The 22,969-nt window shown below is 54.3% G+C and overlaps 3 protein-coding genes across 7 annotated transcripts in view; 1 reads left to right on the top strand and 2 right to left on the bottom strand.

The window, feature by feature from the left end:
- MMP24 (matrix metallopeptidase 24) overlaps positions 1 to 13,993 on the top strand; it is a 52,151-nt gene extending 38,158 nt beyond the window's left edge. For 2 of the 3 annotated variants that reach the window (XM_030826268.1, XM_004093168.3), the window contains exons 5-9: positions 480 to 641; positions 3,877 to 4,091; positions 6,432 to 6,570; positions 8,549 to 8,815; positions 11,277 to 13,993. In XM_030826268.1, coding sequence (XP_030682128.1) covers positions 480 to 641; positions 3,877 to 4,091; positions 6,432 to 6,570; positions 8,549 to 8,815; positions 11,277 to 11,614 — 1,121 coding nt within the window. In that variant the 3' untranslated portion in view covers positions 11,615 to 13,993. The remainder of the gene's footprint in view (positions 1 to 479; positions 642 to 3,876; positions 4,092 to 6,431; positions 6,571 to 8,548; positions 8,816 to 11,276) is intronic. The other variant, XM_030826269.1, reaches the window with a different exon arrangement.
- MMP24OS (MMP24 opposite strand) lies at positions 13,355 to 15,113 on the bottom strand. The gene is given in 3 exon segments (XM_030826271.1): positions 13,355 to 14,836; positions 14,839 to 14,949; positions 15,025 to 15,113. Coding segments are annotated over 2 exon segments (213 nt in total). The 5' UTR covers positions 14,947 to 14,949; positions 15,025 to 15,113; the 3' UTR covers positions 13,355 to 14,731.
- An 818-nt stretch (positions 15,114 to 15,931) lies between these two features.
- EIF6 (eukaryotic translation initiation factor 6) lies at positions 15,932 to 22,214 on the bottom strand. Of its 3 annotated transcripts, none has more exons than XM_003273566.4 (7): positions 21,973 to 22,214; positions 21,605 to 21,716; positions 21,400 to 21,485; positions 17,657 to 17,832; positions 16,946 to 17,122; positions 16,570 to 16,751; positions 15,932 to 16,218 (listed from the first exon to the last, which is right to left on the bottom strand). In XM_003273566.4, the coding sequence occupies exons 2-7, from the start codon at positions 21,709 to 21,711 to the stop codon at positions 16,209 to 16,211; spliced, it is 738 nt and encodes a 245-aa protein (XP_003273614.1). In that variant the 5' UTR covers positions 21,712 to 21,716; positions 21,973 to 22,214; the 3' UTR covers positions 15,932 to 16,208. The 3 variants fall into 3 exon arrangements, with proteins under 3 accessions (XP_003273614.1, XP_030682130.1, XP_012367362.1); XM_030826270.1 differs by having other exon boundaries at positions 22,012 to 22,042; XM_012511908.2 differs by lacking the exon at positions 21,973 to 22,214 and having other exon boundaries at positions 21,605 to 21,959.
- Positions 22,215 to 22,969: the final 755 nt, after the last annotated feature.

Here is a 22,969-nt window from a genome sequence, read left to right as displayed (position 1 = left end):
CCTGCTTTGTTCCAGAGCCAGGTGGAACGAAACTGCCTGTCCCTGGACTGTGTTTATTGCATTCCATCCGCCAGGAATGCCACCCCCACCCTTCCTCTCCTGCCCCTTGAATCCGTTCTCCTGACTAACTTCTGATCCTTCAAGACTCAGCTTCAGCTTCACCTTTGTGAAGCTTTCCCTGAACATCTTCCTCCAGGTTTAAATGACCCCTCTCTCCTCAGAATCCCTGCTCGACCCTCCCAGACATTCCTAAAGCACCCAGAGCCCTCTGCCTCACTTGTCACTCTCTCTCTCCTTGTCCCTGCTCTGCAGAGAGGCTTGGGAGTCAGGGGTTGTGTCTGATTTCTCTGTATGTCCCTGGTGTCCAGCACGGGGCCTGGCATAGGGCCTGTGCTCGGTGTTTGCTGAGGTAATGGGTTGGCTGACCGACTCATATCTAAGCAGGTGCCCTGGGCACCTCCCCACACTCCTCTCCACAGGGAACGACCTCTTCCTGGTGGCTGTGCATGAGCTGGGCCACGCGCTGGGACTGGAGCACTCCAGCGACCCCAGCGCCATCATGGCGCCCTTCTACCAGTACATGGAGACGCACAACTTCAAGCTGCCCCAGGACGATCTCCAGGGCATCCAGAAGATCTATGGTGTGTGGCAGGGAGAGGGGGGACTGCTCCTTCCTCGGGGCTGGGCTGTGACTGCCTACCTGTCATGGGGCAGGGGACGAGGGAGGGGGACGTTGCTATCATCAGCACTGCTGCTGTTTCTCTGACTGTGTGTGACCTTTACAGACTTCCAATGGCTTTGCCTGGCCAGAGGGCAAGGCTTCCCCTGGCACACCTGGGAAACCTAGGGGAGGGTCTGAGCTGTAACTGAGAGGGACAAAAGTGAGGTGAGGGCCACCCATTCCCTCTCCTTTACCCCTCCCCTTCCACACTCTTCCCCGTCCCTTCATGCTTCGCTCCCTCCCTCCTACACCAGATGGTGGCTGAGCGCTCCCATAGGTTCCACGTCTAGCCAGGCAGGTTCACACATCTGCAGGAGTAACGGTGATACAGTGTGATGGGGACTATAACCAGAGCTTTGTTCTTTAAAAAGAAAAAACAAGGGCCAGGCGTGGTGGCTCTTGCCTGAAATCCCAGCACTTTGGGAGGCTGAGGCAGGCAGATCACTTGAGGTCAAGAGTTCGAGACCAGTCTGGCCAACATGGTGAAACTCCGTCTCTACCAAAAATATTAAAACAAACAAACAAAAAAATTAGCCAGGTGTGGTGGTGGGCACCTGAAATCTCAGCTACTTGGGAGGCTGAGGCAGGAGAATCACTTGAACCCAGGAGGCAGAGGTTGCAGTGAGCTGAGATCACACCACTGCACTCCAGCCTGGGCAACAGGGCGAGACTCCGTCTCAAAAAAAAAGAAAAAAAAAAAAAAGGAAAGAAAGAAAAGGTGAAAGATGAGAAGCTACTGCTATCTAGGTAAGATATGAAAGGCCTCCTACACACCTCTCTCCCAGTTCTGTTCACGCTGGTATGTGAGGTTCTTGTTCTGGTCAAGTCAGGTGAGATAGGGAAACCAGTTTACTTGAGCAAATGCTTGTCAAGACAGCACAGGCGCCCACAGCCCCCAGGCTACGGAGCACAGGAGGAGGGCTCCCTCTGGGGGAGATGACCCAGCCAGAGCCCTGAAGGACAGGCAGGACCTCCACAAGTAAAGCAGCAGAGACCAGGTGGGGGCTGTGGGTCCCAGAAGCTATTCCAAAGGTAGAACAACAGGATCTGCTGACAGATCAGACATGGGGTGAGAGGAAGGAGGAAGGGTCAAGGATGACCCCAGGGTTTCCAGCTTTTGTAATTGTGAAGCAATAGGGTCCACCAGTCTGCAGCTCAAAATTCTAGGCTGGAGGCCGAGGCGGGCGATTACCTGAGGTCAGGAGTTCAAGTCTAGCCTGGCCAACATGGCAAAACCCCGTCTCTACTAAAAATACACAAAATTAGCCTGGCATGGTGGTGCACGCCTGTAATCCCAGCTACTTGGGAGGCTGAGGCAGGAGAATCACTTGAACCCGGGAGGTGGAGGTTGCAGTGAGCTGAGATCGCACCACTGCACTCCAGCCTAGGCGACAGAGTGAGACTCCGTCTCAAAAAAAAAAAATCTGGGCTGGGATATTTATTTGGGATCTTTGGTGTTCAGTACAGTAACCACTAGTCATACACTAGTATGTATTAAATAAACTAGTATTAAATTTCATAGTAATGAAATTTAAATTTATATTAATTAGGCCGTGTGCGGTGGCTCAAACCTGTAATCCTAGCACTTTGGGAGGCTGAGGTGGGAGGATTGCTTGAGGCCAGGAGTTCAAGACCAGCCTGGGCAACAAAGTGAGACCCCTGTCTCTACCCCCCAAAAAATATATTAAAATTATAATTTCAGTTATAGTTCTTTAGTGGGTCTCAGTCACACTAAGAACTAGTCATTCATCTTAAGACCTCAGTAGCCATATGTGGCTGTGGCTAGGGGCTACTGTAGTGAACAATGCAGATATGGACCATTTCCATCATCACAGAACACCCTACTGGACAGCTCTGATGCTGGTCTGTAAAGCCATGAGCCTGGATGAGACCACCTAGAGTAGTGATTCTCAACTTGGCTGCCCTTTGGAATTACCTTGGAATTCTAATAAAAAAAAAACAGATACCCAGCCCTCAGCTCTAGAGATTTGGTTTTATTAATAGTTGGGGATTGGGTGTGGTGGCTTACGCCTGTAATCCCAGCACTTTGGGAGGCCAAGGTGGGTGGATCACTTGAGGTCAGGAGTTTGAGACCAGCCTGGTCAACATGGTGAAACCCCATCTCTGCTAAAAAAAAAAAAAAAAAAAAAAATTACCTGGGCGTGGTGTCATGTGCCTGTAGTCCCAGCTACTCAGGAGGATGAGGCAGGAGAATCACTTGAACCTGGGAGGCAGAGGTTGCAGTGAGCCAAGATTGCGCCACTGCACTCCAGCATGGGGGACAGAGCGAGACTCCTTCTCAAAAAAAAAAAAAAAAAAAAAAAAAAGTTGGACAGCTAGCCTGCTGCTTCCTGAACATCCAGTTTGGAAAGCTCCCAAAGGTGATCCTAATATGCAGCCCAAGTGGAGAAGCACTGACCTAAGGATGAAAATGTAGAGACAGAAGAGAAGAGGACCCGGGGCACGCCAGCCTCTAGAGTAGGGCAGGTGAGGACATGCAGCCAGCAAAGGAGGCTGAGAAGGAACAGCCCATGAGGCAGGAGGACAACCAAGAGAGTGTTTCCAGGAAAGTGTTTCTATGAATCTTGCTGCTCAAAGTGTAGTCTTCAGACCAGCAGCATCAGCATCACCTGAGAGTGTGAAGGAATGCAAACTCTCAGGCCCCACCCCAGGCCCTCTGAGCCCTCATCTGCATTTTAGCAACATCCCCAGATGATGCAGGTGCTTATTAAAGTCTGAGTCAAGCAACCATTGGATGATCTTGGCAGAGCAGTTGGAGTGGGTGACGGATAGAAGCTGCACTGGGGTGGGAAAGAGAATGAATGAAGGGGATGAGGAAGTGGGGCCAGTGGGTGTGAAGGGGACAAAGAGGGTATGGCCTAAGGAAGAGCGCTGACCCTAAGGAAGGACATGATTGCTCTGTAACAGGAGAGAGAAAAGAGAAGATACCAGATTCGGGGATGGAAAGATGAGAGTCCCATTCTAATGGTTATTTTCATCCATTTTCTCAAAGACTGGGGGAGCTAAACTGGGGAGAGGGAACAGCAGGCTGAACTGGGACAGACTTGTCTCAGAGCTGCCTGGGTGATGCTGAGACTGGCAGTGGGAGGCGGGAAATGGCTGCCCCCTCTCTAAGATGCAGCTCCTCTCTCCAGGACCCCCAGCCGAGCCTCTGGAGCCCACAAGGCCACTCCCTACACTCCCCGTCCGCAGGATCCACTCACCATCGGAGAGGAAACACGAGCGCCAGCCCAGGCCCCCTCGGCCGCCCCTTGGGGACCGGCCATCCACACCAGGCACCAAACCCAACATCTGTGACGGCAACTTCAACACAGTGGCCCTCTTCCGGGGCGAGATGTTTGTGTTTAAGGTAGGGCCAATGGATTGGCACCACCCAGCTGGCCCCTGACCTTTCCTCCTCCTCCCCCACACCATGGAGCTGGGGAAGGCTCCTGATTTGGGATTCGATTACAATGGGGCCTGGACGGGAGCTAGCCCAGTGGCCAGGGCATGGGGTCTCTTCCTGGTGCTGCTGGGTGAATCAACTGTTTCCAAGAGGGAGGGGGAAAGATGGGTGATCCCTCACCTCCCCTGGGGTTAATGCTGGGAGAAAGTGCTGGAAGCTGGCTTCTGGTCTGTGACCTCCCTTCTTGGGACCTCAGTTTCTCCATCCGAAACCTGGGGGAGTCATTCCTCTAACAAAGAGTGTGTGAAGATCCAGTGAGTGCCCGGCTCTGAAGATGGTCACCTTGGAGTAGGGGCTAGATGAGTGGTGGTTCAGTCTGACTCCAGACCCTACCAAGGCTTGAGAGGCTGCTACTGGCCAGGGTATATCTTGTCATCTGTCCTCCATCAGCCATGGACTGACAGGGTGGCAGTCTGCTTGACGTGTTGCAGGTTGGGCTCTTGGGGAGCGAACTCTGAGGTGGGGTCTGGAATGCAGGATTTCGATTAGGGAGTACTTTCAGAATCAACATTTGTGAGGAGGAGAAGGAAGCAGGACAGGGAAGAGGGAGAGGTTAAGTGGCAACAGAGGCCCATGGCAGCCTCAGCCACCCCCGCAGGGAGCTCTGGAGCTACGGTGGCCTGTCATTCAGCCTACGTTGGGTCCAAAATATCTGGAATATTATAACCCCTACCTCATTCAATCACTGGATGAGGAAGAGCATTCAGTGACTCAGGAGAGCTCTCTGAAGCAGGGAACATCCCCAAAGGGGCTGACAGTTGAAAACTGCCTGCTGGCCACACTCCTGGCCACTGGGACAACAAGCCCTTCTCTGAAGAGGATCTGGGCAGAGAACTGTCCCGATCCTGTTCCATCACACAGGATGGTGAAAGAGGCTGCCTCGCTCCCCTCGTGGAGTTCTCCCAGCACGCACTGAGCACTGCGCAGGAATCGGGCAGCATGGGTCAGCCCTAGTCTGGCTTCTCACTGAGTGGCTCTAGGCAAGTCACCTGGCCTTTCTTAAGACTCCGTATATCTCAGATCAACTCAACAGAGACATGAAAGTCAAAATAAGGTCAAAAACCTGGATGTGAAAGTGCTTTGTAAAACACCTTTTAAAATACTAGCTTTTGTACCATCTTTTACAAATCATGCTTCTTCTGCACTCATTCGACTTTGATCCAACTGAACTGTTCATAGGCAGGTCCGGGTTTTATCATCCCCATTTACACATAAGAAAACTGAGGCCTGGGGGCCGGGCGTGGTGGCTCACAGCTGTAATCCCAGCACTTTGGGAGGCCGAGGCAGGCGGATCACAAGGTCAGGAGATCGAGACCATCCTGGCTAACATGGTGAAACCCCATCTCTACTAAAAATACAAAAAATTAGCCAGATGTGGTGGCAGGCGCCTGTAGTCCCAGCTACTCAGGAGGCTGAGGCAGGAGAATAACGTGATCCTGGGAGGCAGAGCTTGCAGTGAGCCGAGATGGCACCACTGCACTCCAGCCTGGGTGACAGAGTGAGACTCCGTCTAAAAAAAAAAAAAAAAAGAAAACTGAGGCCTGGAGGCTACAGGCCTTGCCTAGACTGCTTGTGTACCAGCCCAAGACTGAGGCACCAGTTACAAGAAGTGTTTTTACTGGACTCGGACTATTTAGCCGCCATTTACTCAACATGGACTGTGTGCCCCGTACTGTTCTGGGCACCTTGCCTAGAATCTCTCATCTGATTCTCCATTATTACCTGCACTTGCAGGTGAGGCCCTAAGTCATGCAGCTATAAATGGAGGAATGTGAATTCATGCCCAGGTCTCGAGGGAATTCCCATGACTTGGCTTCCAAGATCCTGGCCCTATTGGATGGAGCCAGCCTCATGGAGGGCACTCGGTCCAGGCTCAGTGACCACCCCAGCCTCCACTGTCCTGAGGACCAGTCTGGCTGATGTCAGTGACGCTCCACTGCCCCCATGTGGCCACTCCAGGCCCCAACATCATCCTTTCCGGCTCCCTCACACCTCCTTTTCCACACCAGGCCTGTCTGCTGTCTGTCTCATGGTCCACCCAGCAGCAAAAGTCAGCAGGAGGCTGAAATGAAGAGAGTTACAGGAGCATCCTGTCTTCCTCCCAGGGCTTTAAAAGTCAGAAGCAGCTAATGGACAGTCTCGGTGGAGGGTTGGGCTGTTAGGACCTAAGCCACACAGCTGAAATCACTGGGTTTGGAGGCAGGGCCTGACACACCTCTCTCCCCTTCTCCTGCTTCCTCCCAGGATCGCTGGTTCTGGCGCCTGCGCAATAACCGAGTGCAGGAGGGCTACCCCATGCAGATCGAGCAGTTCTGGAAGGGCCTGCCTGCCCGCATCGACGCAGCCTATGAAAGGGCCGATGGGAGATTTGTCTTCTTCAAAGGTAATGTAGCCTGTGCTGCGGGACAGTTCCCTGCCCAAGGTTCTTGGGACCTCCTTTTTCCCATCTAAACTGGAAGAGGCGGGGTGGGAGGCAGATGTCCTCAGAGGTCCCCTCTAGTCTAACGGAGACAATGACCTCTGACAAATCAAGTCAGAAAGTGAGACTGAGAATCTGTATGTGCCGAGGTTGGTGGGGTGACCAGCTTCGTCCACATGAAGTAGAGTGTGGGACAAGCAATTGAAGACCACCCAGTACTTCATGGGAAGCCATTGGGTCAGTTCTGTAAGAACCCAGAGGGAAGAGGTCACTCAAGCTGGGGAGGTCGGGGGAGGGTGTAGGAGGGAGCTAAGGTGCCCAACCTGTGCCCAGCACTGTGCTAGGTTGTTTCATGACAGTTATCTTGACTCGGGCCAGACCTTAGATGGGTGAGATACAGATAGTGAGAAGCAAGGAAAGCATTCCAGAGGGACAACGGCTGAATAAAGGAGCAGGGCTGGGATGTGTACGGACGTTCACAGGGCTTAGAAGACCCACCTGATGGCCACGGAGGCCCCACCTTGGAAAGCTGTGAGAAATGGCCCAGAAAGGTCATTTGGGGGCAAAGCCTGAAGAGCCCTGGCTGCCAGGCCAGAATGTGGTCTTGATCCATTAGGCCAAGGCTGGAAATTCATGGAATGTTTCTGAGCAGCAGAGAGCCAGAGAGCAGGAGGTGGCAGACATGGCAGGAGCAAGGCAGCCATTTCTGAGATGGTTCTGGAGAGTGCCACTCATGAGGCCCAAACCAGGGAGGAGCCGTGCGGCTGGAGGGCAGGGGACGGCTGCCAGGAGAGTCAGAGGGCCTCAGAAGTAGCTGAATACTCGGCCAGGCGCAGTGGCTTATGCCTGTAATCCCAGCACTTTGGGAGGCCAAAGCTGGCAGGTCACCTGAGGTCAGGAGTTCGAGCCCAGCCTGACCAACATGGTGAAACCCCGTCTCTACTAAAATTACAAAAACTAGCCGGGTGTGGCTGCACATGCCTGTAATCCCAGCTACTCAGGAGGCTGAGGCAGGAGAATCGCTTGAACCCGGGAGGCGGAGGTTGTGGTGAGCTGAGATCGCACCATTGCACTCCAGCCTGGGCAACAAGAGCCAAACTCCATCTTAAAAAAAAGAAGTGGCCGGGCACGGTGGCTCACGCCTGTAATCCTAGCACTTTGGGAGGCTGAGGCGGGGGGATCACGAGGTCAGGAGTTCAACACCAACCTCGCCAAGATGGTGAAACCCTGTCTCTACTAAAAATACAAAAAATTAGCCGGGCGTGGTGGTGGGCGCCTGCAATCCCAGCTATTCAGGAGGCTGAGGCAGAGAATTGCTTGAACCCAAGAGGCGGAGGTTGCAGTGAGCCGAGATCATGCCACTGCACTCCAGCCTGGGCGACAGAGTGAGACTCCATCTCAAAAAAAAAAAAAAAAAAAAAAAAAATGGCTGAATACTGAGAGGAGAAGGTAAGAAAGGGTCAACAGTGAGGCTAGGACTCCCTATTGGGGACCTGGGAGGCAGAAGGTGATGAGAAGGGAGCCCCTCTGTGGTGCAGATGAGGAGCCCTGGGAAGCCACCCATGTGGAGCTGCCCACAGGCCAAGGGAGGTCAGGGTTTCTGGGTCTGCTGCTCAGGTCCAGTGGGAGAGCCTCAGAGTCAGGTGTCGCTGGTAGCAGGTTTGGGGAGTGGTAGTGCATATGCAGAGTCATGTAAGTGGCTGAGATCACCAGAGAAGAGAGAGGAGCAAGTCACATGAACAAAAGAGGGTGGGACTCGGAGCCCAGGCAGCAGGGGGCAAGTTGTCCAGGATCTGTGACTGGCCTCAGGCTTTCTGCCCTTCCCAACTCTAGCTGGGCCAAGGGGCTGAGGGCATCAGGCTGTTTTCACCTGACACCCTGAAGATGGGCAAGCGGCACTGAGTGACAGGGGAAGCTGATCCTGGGCTCCTCTTGGCCACAGGTGACAAGTATTGGGTGTTTAAGGAGGTGACGGTGGAGCCTGGGTACCCCCACAGCCTGGGGGAGCTGGGCAGCTGTCTGCCCCGTGAAGGCATTGACACAGCTCTGCGCTGGGAACCTGTGGGCAAGACCTACTTTTTCAAAGGCGAGCGGTACTGGCGCTACAGCGAGGAGCGGCGGGCCACGGACCCTGGCTACCCTAAGCCCATCACCGTGTGGAAGGGCATCCCACAGGCTCCCCAAGGGGCCTTCATCAGCAAGGAAGGATGTACGTAAGGGCCGGGCCAGGGTGGGCATGGGGAGCCGGTTTTATGTGGTCCTCACCAGTGCCCACGGGCATACTCAGTGCCCATGGGCATCCAGGTTTGAGAAAACACCTGGTGGCAGACAACTGCCTCATATCTACCCATGTTCACATGGTCCATTAATTCACTTACCAGCTGCCAAGTCACACTTTTTCATCTGCAGGAATGATTCACAGCAGACAGACGTTGTCATAGACTGACTTCATTCCTTCAGACAGCATTTCTCAAACACTTATCCTCAGGTGTACTCCAGGGACGCCTCGAGTTACCAAATCTGAAAAGCAATGATGGGCATGCATGTTTCAAAGCCACTTTTTCACAGGGCTCAAGGGCAAGAAGATGGAAAGAAAACCTTTAAGAAAAATTTTTTTTTAATTCTAAGAGATAAGGTCTCACTCTGTCGCCTAGGCTGGAATGCAGTGGCATGATCATAGCTCACTGCAGCCTCAACCTCCTGGTCTCAAATGATCCTCCTGCCTCATCAGCCTCCCGAGTAGTTGGGATTATAGGCACATGCCACTGTGCCTGGCTAATTTACTTTTTTTTTGTAGAGACAGGGTTTCACTATGTTGGCCAGGCTGGTCTCAAACTCCTGGCCTCAAGCAATCCTCTCACCTCAGCCTCCCAAAGCCCTGGGATTACAAGTGTGAGCCACTGCATCAAGAGAGAAACGTTTTATGTTTCCTGAACTCCTCCTAGAAGCCATGCTGGCCACCAGCCCCCACGACTGCCATCAGACAGCCTGTCTCCCCACCAGCCTAGGAGCTTCTCAGGAGGACTGGCCAGCCTGGCCAGATGCAGAGTGGGCCTCCAAGAGTGTTTGTTAAGTAGATCTCCACTGATATGGTCAAAAACACAGACTCTAGAGCTGGACTGGCTGGGTTCATAACCACCATAGTACCACTCACTATGAATTTGAGCAAATCTCTAATAAGTTTTCTGTTTTCTCATTTATAAAATGATAATAGCGGTACCTACCTTTATATAATGGTTTTGTGAGGATTAAAGAAGACAAATTATGTAGCATACTTAGAAATAATGCCTAGCACACAATCCATGCTGTATATTTTAGCTGCTGTCGTCATCATCATCATCATCATGGGTTTCAGTTTATGTGGATTGACAGGATTCATTCACTCACTCCATAATAATAGACAGCTTGTGTGGTGGGAACTGGGGACATAGCAGTGAACAGGACTTGCAGAGGTCCAAGTCTAGGGGCATAAAGCAAGATGGCAACAGACGCTATAAGGGAAAGACTCCCAGCACTTTGGGAGGCTGAGGTGGAAGGATCACTTGAGGCCAGGAGTTCAAGACCAGCCTGAGTAACATAGTGAGATTCCATCTCTACAAAAAAAAAAAAACACACACACAAAAATCAGCCGGGCATGGTGACATGTGCCTGTAGTCCCAGCTACTTGGGAGGCTGAGGCCAGAGGATTGCTTAAGACCAGGAGTTTGAGGCGGCAGCGAGTTATGACTGCGCCACTATACTCCAGCCTAGGCGATGGAGTGAGACCTTGTCTTAAAAAAAAAAAAAAAAAAAAAAAAAAAAAAAAAAAAGGAAATAAATGCTGGGAGAGAGCAACGAGCTAGAGGGGGCTGTGTTAGAGACGGCTGGGAAGGGGTCTCTGAGGAGGCTTCACTGCTAAGAAAGCCAATGGCCATAGCTGCTATTTGTTGGCTGGCTTGTATACCTAATGCTTTACGCACAAGATCTCCCTTTTTGGGGAGCCTCAGAGACAGGTGACATCAAGGACCTAGACCAATGAAAGCCCTAGCCACGGCAGGAAGCCAGCCAATGAGGACGGCCTAAGCAAGCTGCTTTGCCCACTGGCTGGGCCGCTCAGGCTGTTGCTGGAGCCCTGGGGTGGTTGCCCAGGGAGTGATTGGCAGGGCTGCCCAGCCTCTCCCCCAGAAGGCTCCCAAAGGTCCTGCATCTGTGTTGTGAAGTGATATGTGCCAAGCCAAAAAAATCCATAATTGCAGAGAGGTCTTGCTGTCAACACAAGGTGAAATCTTGCTCCCTGCCTCCCTTGGCTCAAGCAGGAGCCAGGCTGAGGCTTAATGGAACCCACATAAGTGGGGCAAGGGGGACCTGTGGGCACAGTGTGACAGAGCTGTGACCCAGGCTTGCGTGCAAGGGGTCCTGTCTGGGCAGCACAAAGTGAACCATGTCCCAGTTCTCCCTGAAGCCCCTCTGGTTTCCTAGCACCCGTAGGATGACAGGCAGACCACTCCAGGTCCCGGGTGCCCCCCTCTGCAGCTTCTTACTCCATGACTCAGCCAAGCACTGCACCCCAAACCTCCAGGTGTGCCCACCTTGCCTCCCTTGCCACAGCGCCTGTGCCCTCCTTCTCACACTGCCCCAGAGCAGGTGCCGGAAGTGTCTGGGAATGGTGATGCTGGGCTGTATTTCTGCAGATTACACCTACTTCTACAAGGGCCGGGACTACTGGAAGTTTGACAACCAGAAACTGAGCGTGGAGCCAGGCTACCCGCGCAACATCCTGCGTGACTGGATGGGCTGCAACCAGAAGGAGGTGGAGCGGCGGAAGGAGCGGCGGCTGCCCCAGGACGACGTGGACATCATGGTGACCATCAACGACGTGCCAGGCTCTGTGAACGCCGTGGCCGTGGTCATCCCCTGCATCCTGTCCCTCTGCATCCTGGTGCTGGTCTACACCATCTTCCAGTTCAAGAACAAGACAGGCCCTCAGCCTGTCACCTACTATAAGCGGCCAGTCCAGGAATGGGTGTGAGCAGCCCAGAGCCCTCTCTGTCCACTCGGTCTGGCCAGCCAGGCCCTTCCTCACCAGGGTCTGAGGGGCAGCTCTGGCCACTGCTCACCAGGGCCAGCAGGGCCCTAGGCTGGGGTCGTAAGGCTGAAGTGGTGGGTGCATTGGCCTAGGCTGAGCGTGGGGCAGGGAATTATGGGGGCTGTGCCCCAGGGTGGGTGTCTGGCACCCAGCTGCCAGCCTTCTGTCCTGGGCAAACTACTCCCTACCTAAAGGAATAGGCCAGGCTCCATCCGGAGGCAGGGACCATGCCAGGAGGAGCCCCTGTGGTCACGGCATCCTGTGGTGTCCATGAGGTACCACAGCTCCACCCCTGGCTGGAACCCAGCACCCTCTGTGGGAAGCCAGCACTAGCTCTCATCCCCCATCCGGGAGATGCCACCAGTCCTGGTCCCCTTTTGCCAATACCTGCTGGTCAGATGTCCCCCTACCCCCACCCCACTGTCCTCCAAGGCTACAGGACCCCTGCTTCTGACACAGTGGGCAACAAGCCTGGGTTTCCCTGCTGGCAGATGGCAGAACCCTCAGGAAACCTGCTCCACTTGTCAGGGTCTCTTCGGAGACCCAGGATTTAGGGTCACATGCTGCAGGCAGGGCTGTGGCCCAGCTGGGTCTGACAAGGACCCAGCTGTCACATCGTGAATATTTAAATGTCCTGTCACTACTGTTTAAAGTCCCATTTTGCAAAGGCTGCTTGAGGCTTTAGGTGAACTAGAGGTGACTGTCTTGGTGATGAGGCCAGCATAGCGGCCCTCCCCCAGGCGACAAGGACCAAGGTGCTGCTAAGGCCACTCTAGCGCCCAGACACCCCAGTAGCTGAGCTCTGCTCCTATGGCTACAGAGCTGGGGCAGAAGCTGACCCCATTTCTGGAGGAAGATCCGAGTTTGTGACCATCCTCCACTCCCCTCTATTGTCCCTGTCCCCAGCTTTGCTCTAGCCTGTCACTTGTGGCCTGGGGCTCAGCCTGACCAGTTAGGTGAGGCAGAGATGGCTGCAGGGCCAACACTGGCAGAGCCTGGGAGTGCTTCGGAAGGGGACCAGGGCATCTGAAGTGCTCAGTGCCCCCACTCCCAGCTACTCCGAGGCCAACTCGATCTCTCGGCTGGAAGCAGTGTTTTCCCAGAGCTTGGCCCTTGCTGACCTCGCTCACTGGGTCCATCTTCCCACACTGCTCTTGGAAGGGCATGCCTCCCGGTAGCAGCCCCAAGCCGAGGGGGGTCCCTTTTTGACCTTCACTGGCCCGCCCTTCACTGTCTCTGGCAGGAGTTCCTAGGGCTTGGCCTGCCTTGCTCCAGTACAGTGGAGGCAGCCCTGCTTGTCACTGAGGAGCCCTAGACAAGGCCAATGGGTTCAGCAACGCCCACTGGCTCTCTGCCAAAGCCAAAAAGAGGTGTCAGGCAGTCTCCAGCGTGCTGGCCGGGTCTCGGATGCCACCCCTGCTCACTGAGCCTGCATGGGCCTTGCCCCCGACCCTGTGGTCTCTGGGATTGGGGTCGGCTTACCCTGTAGCACAGACAGGGACTCCTGCTGCCCTGGGAGCTGTCTCAAGCAAAATCTCTTGTCCCAGAGGTGCCCGTGTGGGTCTGCTGTGTCCCCTGTCATCATCCTTGTTTTTTCTCATTTTGGCCAAGGGCAGGCTCCCTGGGACAGGCAGGGAACAACTGCGGAGATATTAGTGATTCATAGGTTTGTACAGTGTTTTATACTTTGCAAAGCACTTTATTAGCTCACACCTGTCCACTCACATGAAACTCGTGTTAGGCCCTGGGAGGCCGACGTAACTCTCGCCATGCCCTCAGATGAAGCACAGAGAGGTTGTTACTTGCCCGGGCCATCCAGTGGGCTGGCTGGGTCTTGTGTCCCCATCTGTGGACCCCTCTAGGGTCTGAGATGAGATGAGAAGTATCTCCTGTATCCACCTCTTCCTGGCCTCCCTTCCCCCACTTCCTGGTCCCTGTCCACTCCTCAGGTTGGTGCTCTCACTTCTTGAAAGCTCTAGGCACCCCCGCCTCCCGCCAGGCTCCCCGTTGGCTCCTGGCAGGCCAGCTGAGAATGAACAGGAGATGGAGGCAGGCAGCCCAGGCTGCAGAGGTGAGGGATGTGGGGCCAGGCCCAGAGGGCTCAGCCTAGAGGCTTCCAATCTCAGATTCTCCTGCCTGTGGTCATCTGTTTGTCCATCACCCCAGGACAGGGCAGACAGAGGGGCAAAGCACTGGGGGCCCCAGAGCCTAGCTTCCCCTCAGCCTGGGGGACATCACAGCATTTCAGTGTCAGTCACATTTTAAACTGATCAGCCTTTGTATAATGTTTTTTAAATCATTTCTAAATAAAACAGAAATACACAGTGTGTCATTTCCCTGGGATGAGGGAACAAAGATCAGGTTCCAAGAGTAAACTTAAGACGCTCTGGGAGGAGAACCGGATCCTTTGGGGTGTCTGGGAGCTGCCCACGCATCTCGTCTGCATCTCGTCTGCCAGACCAGCAGTCAGATATCCTCCCTCTACAACAGGCTGGCCCTGGGGGCCCAGGGTTATTGGGGTTCCAGGAACACAGCCTGATGATGCCTCCTTAGGATCCAGGATGGGGAGCAGCCCCCCTCAGGAGCATGGGGAGGGTCACTGTGGCAAGGGCTTCTCCAAAGTCAAGGCCCCTGGTGCCATGACCTGGGATACATAGTCAAGATCATGGTTATCAACAATAAAGATATTAATAAAAGGCAGACGAAGTCAGGTGGTCAGCAGCTTTGCAAGCTTACCAGGAGGCCTGCCCTGCCTCTGGAAGCCAGCGACAGAGAGGGATGCCCCCGACCCAGGCAGCCGGAGAAAGGGATGGGGTGGCCACGAAGGTCTGAGCTGGGTCTGGGTGCAGGCTGGGAAGCAGGCTGGGGTGTAGGTTGCGAAGGCGGCCCTGCCGGGACTTCTTTCCAGTCCTTGGCGACCTCTTTGAATTCTCTGCTATCTCTGGGAAGCCTCGGGTGGGAGGGGGTGTGAGAGATGCAGGGACGTGGGGAGAGGAGACAAGGCAGGCAAAAACCACAGGGGACGGCGGACAGACGGGCGACATCCTCCGGAGGACGCCGTCAGTACCAGGAAGTGCAAGCGATGAGGAAGCGCACGTCGTCCAACGGCCCCCACGGGCTGGGCTCGGGCTGGGGTTGGGGCTGGGGCTGGGGCTGGGGGGGCTGGGGGGCGGAGGCCGGGGCTGTTCCTGGCCCTCCGGCGCCGCAGGCTGGGGCTGGGGCTGGGGCTGCGCAGGCTCCGGGGCGCCGCGGCCGCCGCTTAGCTGAGCCCCCATGGTCTGCAAGAACAGAAGCCCTTTAGGTCTGGGTCGCCGGGACACCCCGCTAGGTCCCCGCCCCGGCCCTGCCCTCACCTCTCGCAGCCAGACCCGCGGGTCTCCCGGAACCCACCTCGGCGTCGGAAGGAGCTGGCGCCGTGACGCCACCGCGCACCGACCTCACCCTCCGTGCGTTGGAGCGGAAAGGAGGGACTCGATCCGGAGCTCCGGGGCGGGGCTCCGCGAACGTCTCCCGCCAATCCCGCCCCAACGCCTCAAGGCCCCGCCCCGCGCAAGGGGACGGACTGCGCCACAGCAGCCTCCAAGGTGCCGAGGCCGGGAGGACGCTGGGAATCCGCTGCCGCGCCCCACGCCCACCCAGGCGAGGACCTGCAACCTCCATCCACCTTAGTCAAAGAATGCCGCGAAGCCACATGCCCCAGAGCTCTCACGGGGGCCTCATCCAGCTCAGGGTTAAATCAGAACAGACTCTGCCTTTCAAGGCCAGAGAAGTCCGGGACAGAAGTCGGGTGAAAACTGTGAGAACTAGACCGGGCTTTGTGGCTCACGCCTGTAATCCCAACACTTAGGGAGGCCGAGGCGGTGGGTCACTTGAGTTCAGGAGTATAAGACCAGCCTGGACAACACAGTGAGACGTCGTTTCTACAAAAAAAATAAAATAAAAACGAGGCGAGAGGATCGCTTGAGCCCAGGAGGTCAAGGCCACAGTGAGCCATCACTGCACACAACACTCCAGCCTGGGTTACAGAGGGAGACACTGCCTCAAAAAGAAAAAAGGAGAACTGTAGTGGAGAGTGTTTCTTGCCCCAGGATGAAGCCCCCCATTTTGATGGTGGAGGAGAAGGGAATGGTATGTGTGGAGGTGGTGAACTGGGTTGGGTATGTGTTGTGTTGATCCCACCCTATCTTCCCAGAATGCTGGAACAACTGGAGAGTGCAGGGATTGTCCACAGGCTGAGGGCCCCAAACATCACATTCAGAATGGCCCGGAGGGAACTGCACTTTAATGGGGTGGCACAGGACAGCAGAACCCTCAGCCAGCAGCCACAGGGCCTGCCAGCCAGCGCAACAGAGCAGGTTTTTGCAGTAATGATAGATTCAGGTGATGAGTACAGGTGGAAAAGGGTTGGGTGCCCAGCCACTCAGTCCCAGTGAGCTCTCTGCCACCTCCCTGCCAGCATCCAGTACAGATTGGGCGGAGTGTGGAGAAGGTGCCACAATCCAGAGCCAGGAGCCCATGGAACAACTTGGAAGGTGACTCAGGTGAGGCTGAAGAGAAAGGAAAGCGCACGGTCAGTAGCTGTTTCACAGAGCCCACCTCACTCTCAAGGTGCCTGTCTCAGCCCTCATCCCCAGACCAGCTCTGAAAAGCTGCTCAAGCAGCTACTGCTCTAGTATCCTAGCCCTGAAAAGCCACAAAGATGAGGATTAGCAGATGCTCAAGAAATATTTTTTGAATATGCTGGCTCTTATCTGCTCAGCAGTGTGCAGATATGCTCTCACACTCGAGAAGCTACCAGAACTGGTAGGCTCCCATTCTAGATGACATCTTTTCCCCATACTCTCAAAATGCAAGTTAACCCCCAACCCTGAGCAGAAGAAAGGAGAGGACCCGGATACCTGTCAATGAGGGAATCCCGCATGCTGGTGGCAATGGTGCTAGGCTGGGCTTCATTCAGCTTGAAGACACTCTCCACCACTGACAGCTCTGTGCTAGTTGTGTCCAGGCCACAGAAGGCACACCAGTCATTCACCACCATCCCAGCGGCAATCACCTCACTGCCTCGGTTCACAGTCCCCGCCTGCCAAAGGATGGGCTCAATGTGAGTCACGGCACCAAATTCTCTCCCTCCTCAGTGAGGACTCTCCCCAAACGCTGCTCCTCCCTGACCTGCAGCCCCAGTCCCAAACTGCAGCAGGTAATGACCCAGACTCCCAAACACTGGGCGAAAGGATCTGCCTCAGGAGATGGGGTTCAGAGGACAGGAATGCTTACCACAAGGGGGACCTGAAGAAGAGAGGACAGCTCATCCTGGTCTTCAATTGAAGTCTTGGGATGCACCAGCCCTCCCTGATTGCTGAAGACACAGTAGCTTCCTACTAGCACCTGGTCAGCCACTGTCTGTCTGAAGACTTCCACCTTGAGCACATCTGCCAGAATTTCTTCTGTCTCCTATCAATCAAAGATACTGTGTTCAGGGCTCAGAACTTACAGCCCCAGAACCAAGGTTCTCCATGCCCAGAAGCACCCGGGCCTTGGCTCCCTGAGCCCCTCAATTCTCCTATGTACCTCATATGAAAGCCTCACCCAGAGAAAGGAGGAAGTACAATTTAGAGCAGTCAAGGGCAGCTGTGAAGCCCCTAATATTCATGCGTGCCCTGAACAGCTGGAGGCTGGTCTCAATATCACTTTTTTTCCCCTCTCACCCACAGTCAAAAGTTCAACAGTTAATCACCTATCCTGGCCCAGGCTGCAGGACTGGATGGTTCAATCTCCCCAATCCTGAAGGATTTATACCCTCCCCAGCTTCTTTCTGACACTTGATAAGGCCTCTGTTATCACTATTCCAATGAGTACCTGAAACTCAAGGGCCCATATAGAAAAACCACAGGAGAGACCCCTAATTCCTGTCTGTTAGGAAAGAACAGTGGCTAACCACTGACTAGGATGGCCCGGTGACTATTGGGCCAAGTTGGGCTGCCTCACCCTGTCCAAGTCTGGGTGGACCAAGGCCACGTAGTCATTGCAGGTGGTGACATTGCCCAAGGCTGAGAGCCGCTCCTCCACCCGCCGAATCTGCACTGTGTCTGGAAGGCTGTTGCGAATGTGTTGCAGCTCCTGGTCGGTGGTATTGTTGGGCACCAGGAGACCGTGCCTGTTCCCTGGAGAAACCCAAATTAGAGGGTGAATACACAAGATGCCTGCTGAGCCCTAGGGGCTGAGGATACCACCCAGCCCAGCCCAATCAGCTTTCCCAGGAAAGCTTTAGGCCCAGAGCCCAGCCCTCCAACCCACTGATCTGGACAACACCCAGGGCAGGCCAGAGACCACCCAGGAATCCCGATAAATCCTGCCTACTTCACCATCACCAACTGGGAGGGAAGTTGAGTTCTTGGCATTAGTTGTATATTTTGCTACTTAAAAACTGAGCTGCCGGGCGCGGTGGCTCACGCCTGTAATCCCAGCACTTTGGGAGGCCGAGGCGGGCAGATCACAAGGTCAGGAGATCGAGACCATCCTGGCTAACATGGTGAAACCCCATCTCTACTAAAAATACAAAAAATTAGCCGGGTGTGGTGGCGGGCGCCTGTAGTCCCACTACTCGGGAGGCTGAGGCAGGAGAATGGCGTGAACCTGGGAGGTGGAGCTTGCAGTGAGCCGAGATCGCGCCACTGCACTCCAGCCTGGGCCACAGAGTGAAACTCTGTCTCAAAAAAAAAAAAAAAAGGCCGGGCGCGGTGGCTCACGCTTGTAATCCCAGCACTTTGGGAGGCCAAGGTGGGCAGATCATGAGGTCAGGAGATCGAGACCACAGTGAAACCCCGTCTCTACTAAAAACACACACAAAAAAATTAGCCGGGCGTGGTGGCGGGCGCCTGTAGTCCCAGCTACTCGGAGAGGCTGAGGCAGGAGAATGGCTTGAACCCGGGAGGCGGAGCTTGCAGTGAGCCGAGAGTGCGCCACTGCACTCCAGCCTGGGCGACAGAGCGAGACTCCATCTCAAAAAAAAAAAAAAAAAACTGAGCTAACACTACACACATAGCAGAATGGCTAGATTATTATTTTTTGAGGCAGAGTCTCACTCTGTCACCCAGGCTGGAGTGCAGTGCTGTGATCTCGGCTCACTGCAACTTCCGCATCCTGGGTTCAGGTGATTCTCCTGCTTTGGCCTCCTGAGTAGCTGGAATTACAGGTGCATGCCACCACACCTGGCTAATTTTTTGTGATTTTGTAGAGATGGGGTTTCACTATGTTGGCCAGGCTGGTCTCGAACTCCTAACCTCAGGTGATCCGCCCACCTCGACCTCCCAAAGTGCTAGGATTACAGGTGTGAGCCACCGCCCCCAGCCAGCATGACTAAAATTTTTACAAGTCATCAAGTCCAAGTGTTGGCAAAGATATATGGAGCAACTGAACTCTCATACTGAGACAGGAGTGTAAGTTGGTCAACCACTTTAGATAACTACCTGGCATCATCTGCAACTACTACTAAATAGTCACATAACCTGTGACTCTGCCATGCCACTGTTAGGTATTATATACCCAGTAGAAATATGTACATGTGTTCACTAAGAAAACATAGCAGCACTATTACCTTTTTTTTTTGGAGACGGAGTCTTGCTCTGTCACCCAGGCTGGAGTGCAGTGGCACGATCTCAGCTCACTGCAAGTTCCGCCTCCCCAGTTCACACCATTCTCCTGCCTCAACCTCCTGAGTAGCTGGGACTACAGCCACCCACCACATACCTGGCTAATTTTTTTGTATTTTTAGTAGACATGGAGTTTCACCGTGTTAGCCAGGATGGTCTCGATCTCCTGACCTCGTAAGCCACCACGCCCAGCCAGCAGCACTATTCCTAATAGACCAAAGTGAAAACTACCCAAACGCACTGTCGATGGAATGGATGAATACGTTGTGATATAACTTACACCTTACACAAAACACACCATACAGCAACAAGAATGAACAATCTACAAATACACGCCAATCAATTTCTGAATTCTGGGTCACTCCCATCATAAAATACACAAAGACTAAGCTAAAATCTCCCTTGTTGTCAGAACTTGCTCCAAGTCCTAAGGGCATGGTTAGAGATCAGAGTATTTTAACTGAATAGGGAAAAATAGGAAAATACTTTGAGGTCACTAGGCTTAAGTTTTTTTTGTCGTTGTTTTTTGTTGGTTTTTGAGACACAGTTTCGCTCTTATTGCCCAGGCTGAAATGCAATGGCACAATCCCAGCTCACCACAACCTCCACCTCCAGGGTTCAAGCAATTCTCCCACCTCAGCTTCCCAAGTAGCTGGGATTATAGGTATGCGCCACCATGCCCAGCTAATTTTTGTATTTTTAGTGGAGACGGGGTTTCTCCATGTTGGTCAGGTTAGTCTCAAACTGCTGACCTCAGGTGATCCACCTGCCTCGACCTCCCAAACAGGCTTAAGATTTTTAAAAATTAAAGTAAAAGTAAAAAAAAAAAACAGACTTCTAAAAGTGACCTCAATGAACAGAACTAAGAAACAATGGGCAGCAGTAATGGAAGACAGATCCAGCTTAAAGAAAGGACCGGCCGGGCGCAGTGGCTCACGCCTGTAATCCCAGCACTTTGGGAGGCCGAGGTGGGAGGATCACCTGAGGTCAGGAGTTCAAGACCAGCCTGGCCAACATGGTGAAACTCCATCTCTACTAAAAATGCAAAAAAATTAGCCAGGTGTGGCGGGATGCGCCCGTAATCCCAGCTACTTGGGAGGCTGAGGCAGGAGAATCACTTGAACGGAGTGTTGCAGTGAGCCAAGATGGTGCTGTAGCACTCCAGCCTGGGCAACAAGAGTGAAAACTCCATCTCAAATAATAATAATAATAATAATAAAAAGAAAAGGACCAACGACCAGAATTAACAGTGCTGACAGGTAGGAAGGTAGGGTAGAGATGTGGTAAAGGGAAGTTAAGATTTCAATGTAACTGAGCAGGATGACCGCATATCTTAGCTAATCTTTAGAGAGACAGAAATGGATGCTTAGAAAGAGAAAGCACCTTGCCCAGTCAGTGGCAGGGAGAGATGAGATACAAATCCTCAGCTGGGTATAGTGGCTCTCGCCTGTAATCCCAACACTTTAAGAGACCAAGGTAAGAAGATCACTTGAGCCCAGGAGATCAAGGCCAGGCTGGGCAACACAGGGAGGCCGCGTCTCTACCAAAAATGTAAAAATCAGCCAGGTGCGGTGGCACGTGCCTGTGGCCCTAGCTACCTGGTAGGCTGAGGTGGGAGGATCACTTGAGCCTAAGAAGTTGAGGATGCAGACAGCTATGATCTTGCCACTGCACTCCAGCCTGGGCGAAAGAGCAAAAATCTGGTCTCAAAAAAAAAAAAAGATAAAAATCCTCCTCCACACTAGGAACTAGGTGTGGAACTTAGTGAGTCACTTAGGTCAAGTCTCAACTTCCTCATCAGTCAAGTTAGGCCAGTAGTTCCTACCTTCTAGTGTCTTTGTGAAGAAGGAATGAGAACAGGAGTGAAAGCACTTTACATATTTGTTATTACTATTATCCAGCAGCCTTTGCTAGAGGGTTGCCCCCGATCTCCTGACGCTTGGCCTGAGAGATTCTATAGTGCCCAGAGATAACAGATGACACCCTGGGAATCCCTAGGTCACTCCGGGTTCCCTCCGGGGGTGTAATTAATGGTGCTTGGAGACCACTCCCTCCCTCGGCGTCCTCCACCTGCCTTACCCACACACATGCGCCCGATGATGCGGCAGCCGGCGATAGACGCGTGCACCACGGGGATGGTATCGGAGAGCTCGCCCTCGAACACACTGTAGGGACATGGACTCGGTGGTCTCGGGGCAGAGGAGCCGGCACCCTCCCCCTGCCGGAGCTCTTGACTCCTGCGCACCCCTCCCTGCCACCGTGAGCCCCGGGGCTCCCGCCGCACCTGTAGAAGTTCTCTGAGCCTCCGATCGCCACCAGACAGTAGGTGTTGGTGAGCTTGGCAAAGCAGCCGATCTCACAGTTGTTCTCGAACGACGCTCGGACCGCCATGAGGCCTAGGGGCGGCGGAGCCGAGAGTTCAAGGCCGGCGGAGCCGGGAGTTCAAGGCCAGCGGATCCTTTCCCAAGAATCTCGGCCTCCGCCCCTCAGGCCCCGCCGCGACCCCGCCCCTCTCGGCCTCCCGGCCCCTCCACCCTCGGGTCCCGCCCACTGGGCCCCCACCAGACCCTCCGGCCCTGAATCCTCCGGCCCCCACCCCTCCCGACCCAGGACCGGAGCTGACCCTACCAGGCTCCCCTCACACCAGCTCACCAAGTAACCAGTAACAAGCTCCGCACGCGGCGACTGTACCTTGGACTCCCTAGAAAGATTTCCGTTTCCACTTCCGTCCAGGGAGACTTCCGGGAGAACCCGGCGCGCCCCGCCACGCATTCAGCCCCTCTACCTCCGGCCTCCGGCGGACTCTATGGTCGCGAGCTGTCTGGGCGCGACCCCGCCTGGCCCCACCCCTGGCCTGCTGGCATTCATTCATTTATTATTCATTCAGGAGCTGTCATCAACCTAGACCTCCGGCTGGTCGGTTGTGAGGCATGAGGGAGAGGGGCCAGGAGTGTCTCGCAGAAGAAGGGTTGATGATGGAGGTATTGATCGAAATGAAGCCGGAGGAAGGGCAGGTTTGGGGAAAGGGATGAGTCTAGCTGTGCGTTGAGGGACAGAGGCCCATGTCTGGAGCCCAGCAGGGGAGTGGAGAGCTGAGGAATGAGATGAGGGGCTGAAGAGGGGTGGACTAGAAGAGGCTACCCATGGAGAGAGTTCCAGGAGGCAGAAGTGCGGCCAGACCGAGGCTGGAGAAGGAGGCGCAGCCAGAGAGGGAAAGGCAGCCAGAGAGGGAAAGGCAGCCAGGCTGCAGGTGCTGGAGAGAGAGGAGGACTGAGGAAGCAGGGGCTCAGAAAAGGCTGGAAAGGGGTCCAGGGTGGGCAAGGATGTGGGTGCTGGTTGGCTTCCACGATGTGCCTCTCACACAGCCTCTATCACTCACTCAGCAGCCAACTTCTGTCCCCAGGATAGTGATGGGGGCCAAGGGCCCTGCTGCACACTTGGACGGGATGAACTTGGCCCACATTTTGTAGAATCTGCAAAAGCCCCGGGTTCTCTCAAAATGTCACAGTGGTAGCTTGGAGCCCCTGGACTCCCCCAATTCCTTCGGCATTCACCCTCCTCCAAGGGGCTCCCCATAATTGCTCTGAATGGTGCCCTTCCTATTCCCTCAACGTGCCCCTCCCGTAACTCCTCAAAGTTCAGGATACGC

This window comes from Nomascus leucogenys, chromosome 13, assembly GCF_006542625.1.
Source record: "Nomascus leucogenys isolate Asia chromosome 13, Asia_NLE_v1, whole genome shotgun sequence".
Taxonomy (NCBI): Eukaryota; Metazoa; Chordata; class Mammalia; order Primates; family Hylobatidae; genus Nomascus; species Nomascus leucogenys.
The sequence above is the reverse complement of the archived record's forward strand: the minus strand, read 5'-3'. Positions and strand labels throughout refer to the sequence as shown.

Bases quoted from the DNA above. Each gene is read 5' to 3' on its own strand.
- EIF6 (XM_003273566.4), bottom strand. From the start codon at position 21,711: ATGGCGGTCCGAGCGTCGTTCGAGAACAACTGTGAGATCGGCTGCTTT. The intron at 21,486-21,604 runs GTGCGGCGGGAG...ATGTCCCTACAG, and splicing joins GGCTCAGAGAACTTCTACAG to TGTGTTCGAGGGCGAGCTCT. The intron at 17,833-21,399 runs GTAAGGCAGGTG...GGGTTTCTCCAG, and splicing joins CATCGGGCGCATGTGTGTGG to GGAACAGGCACGGTCTCCTG.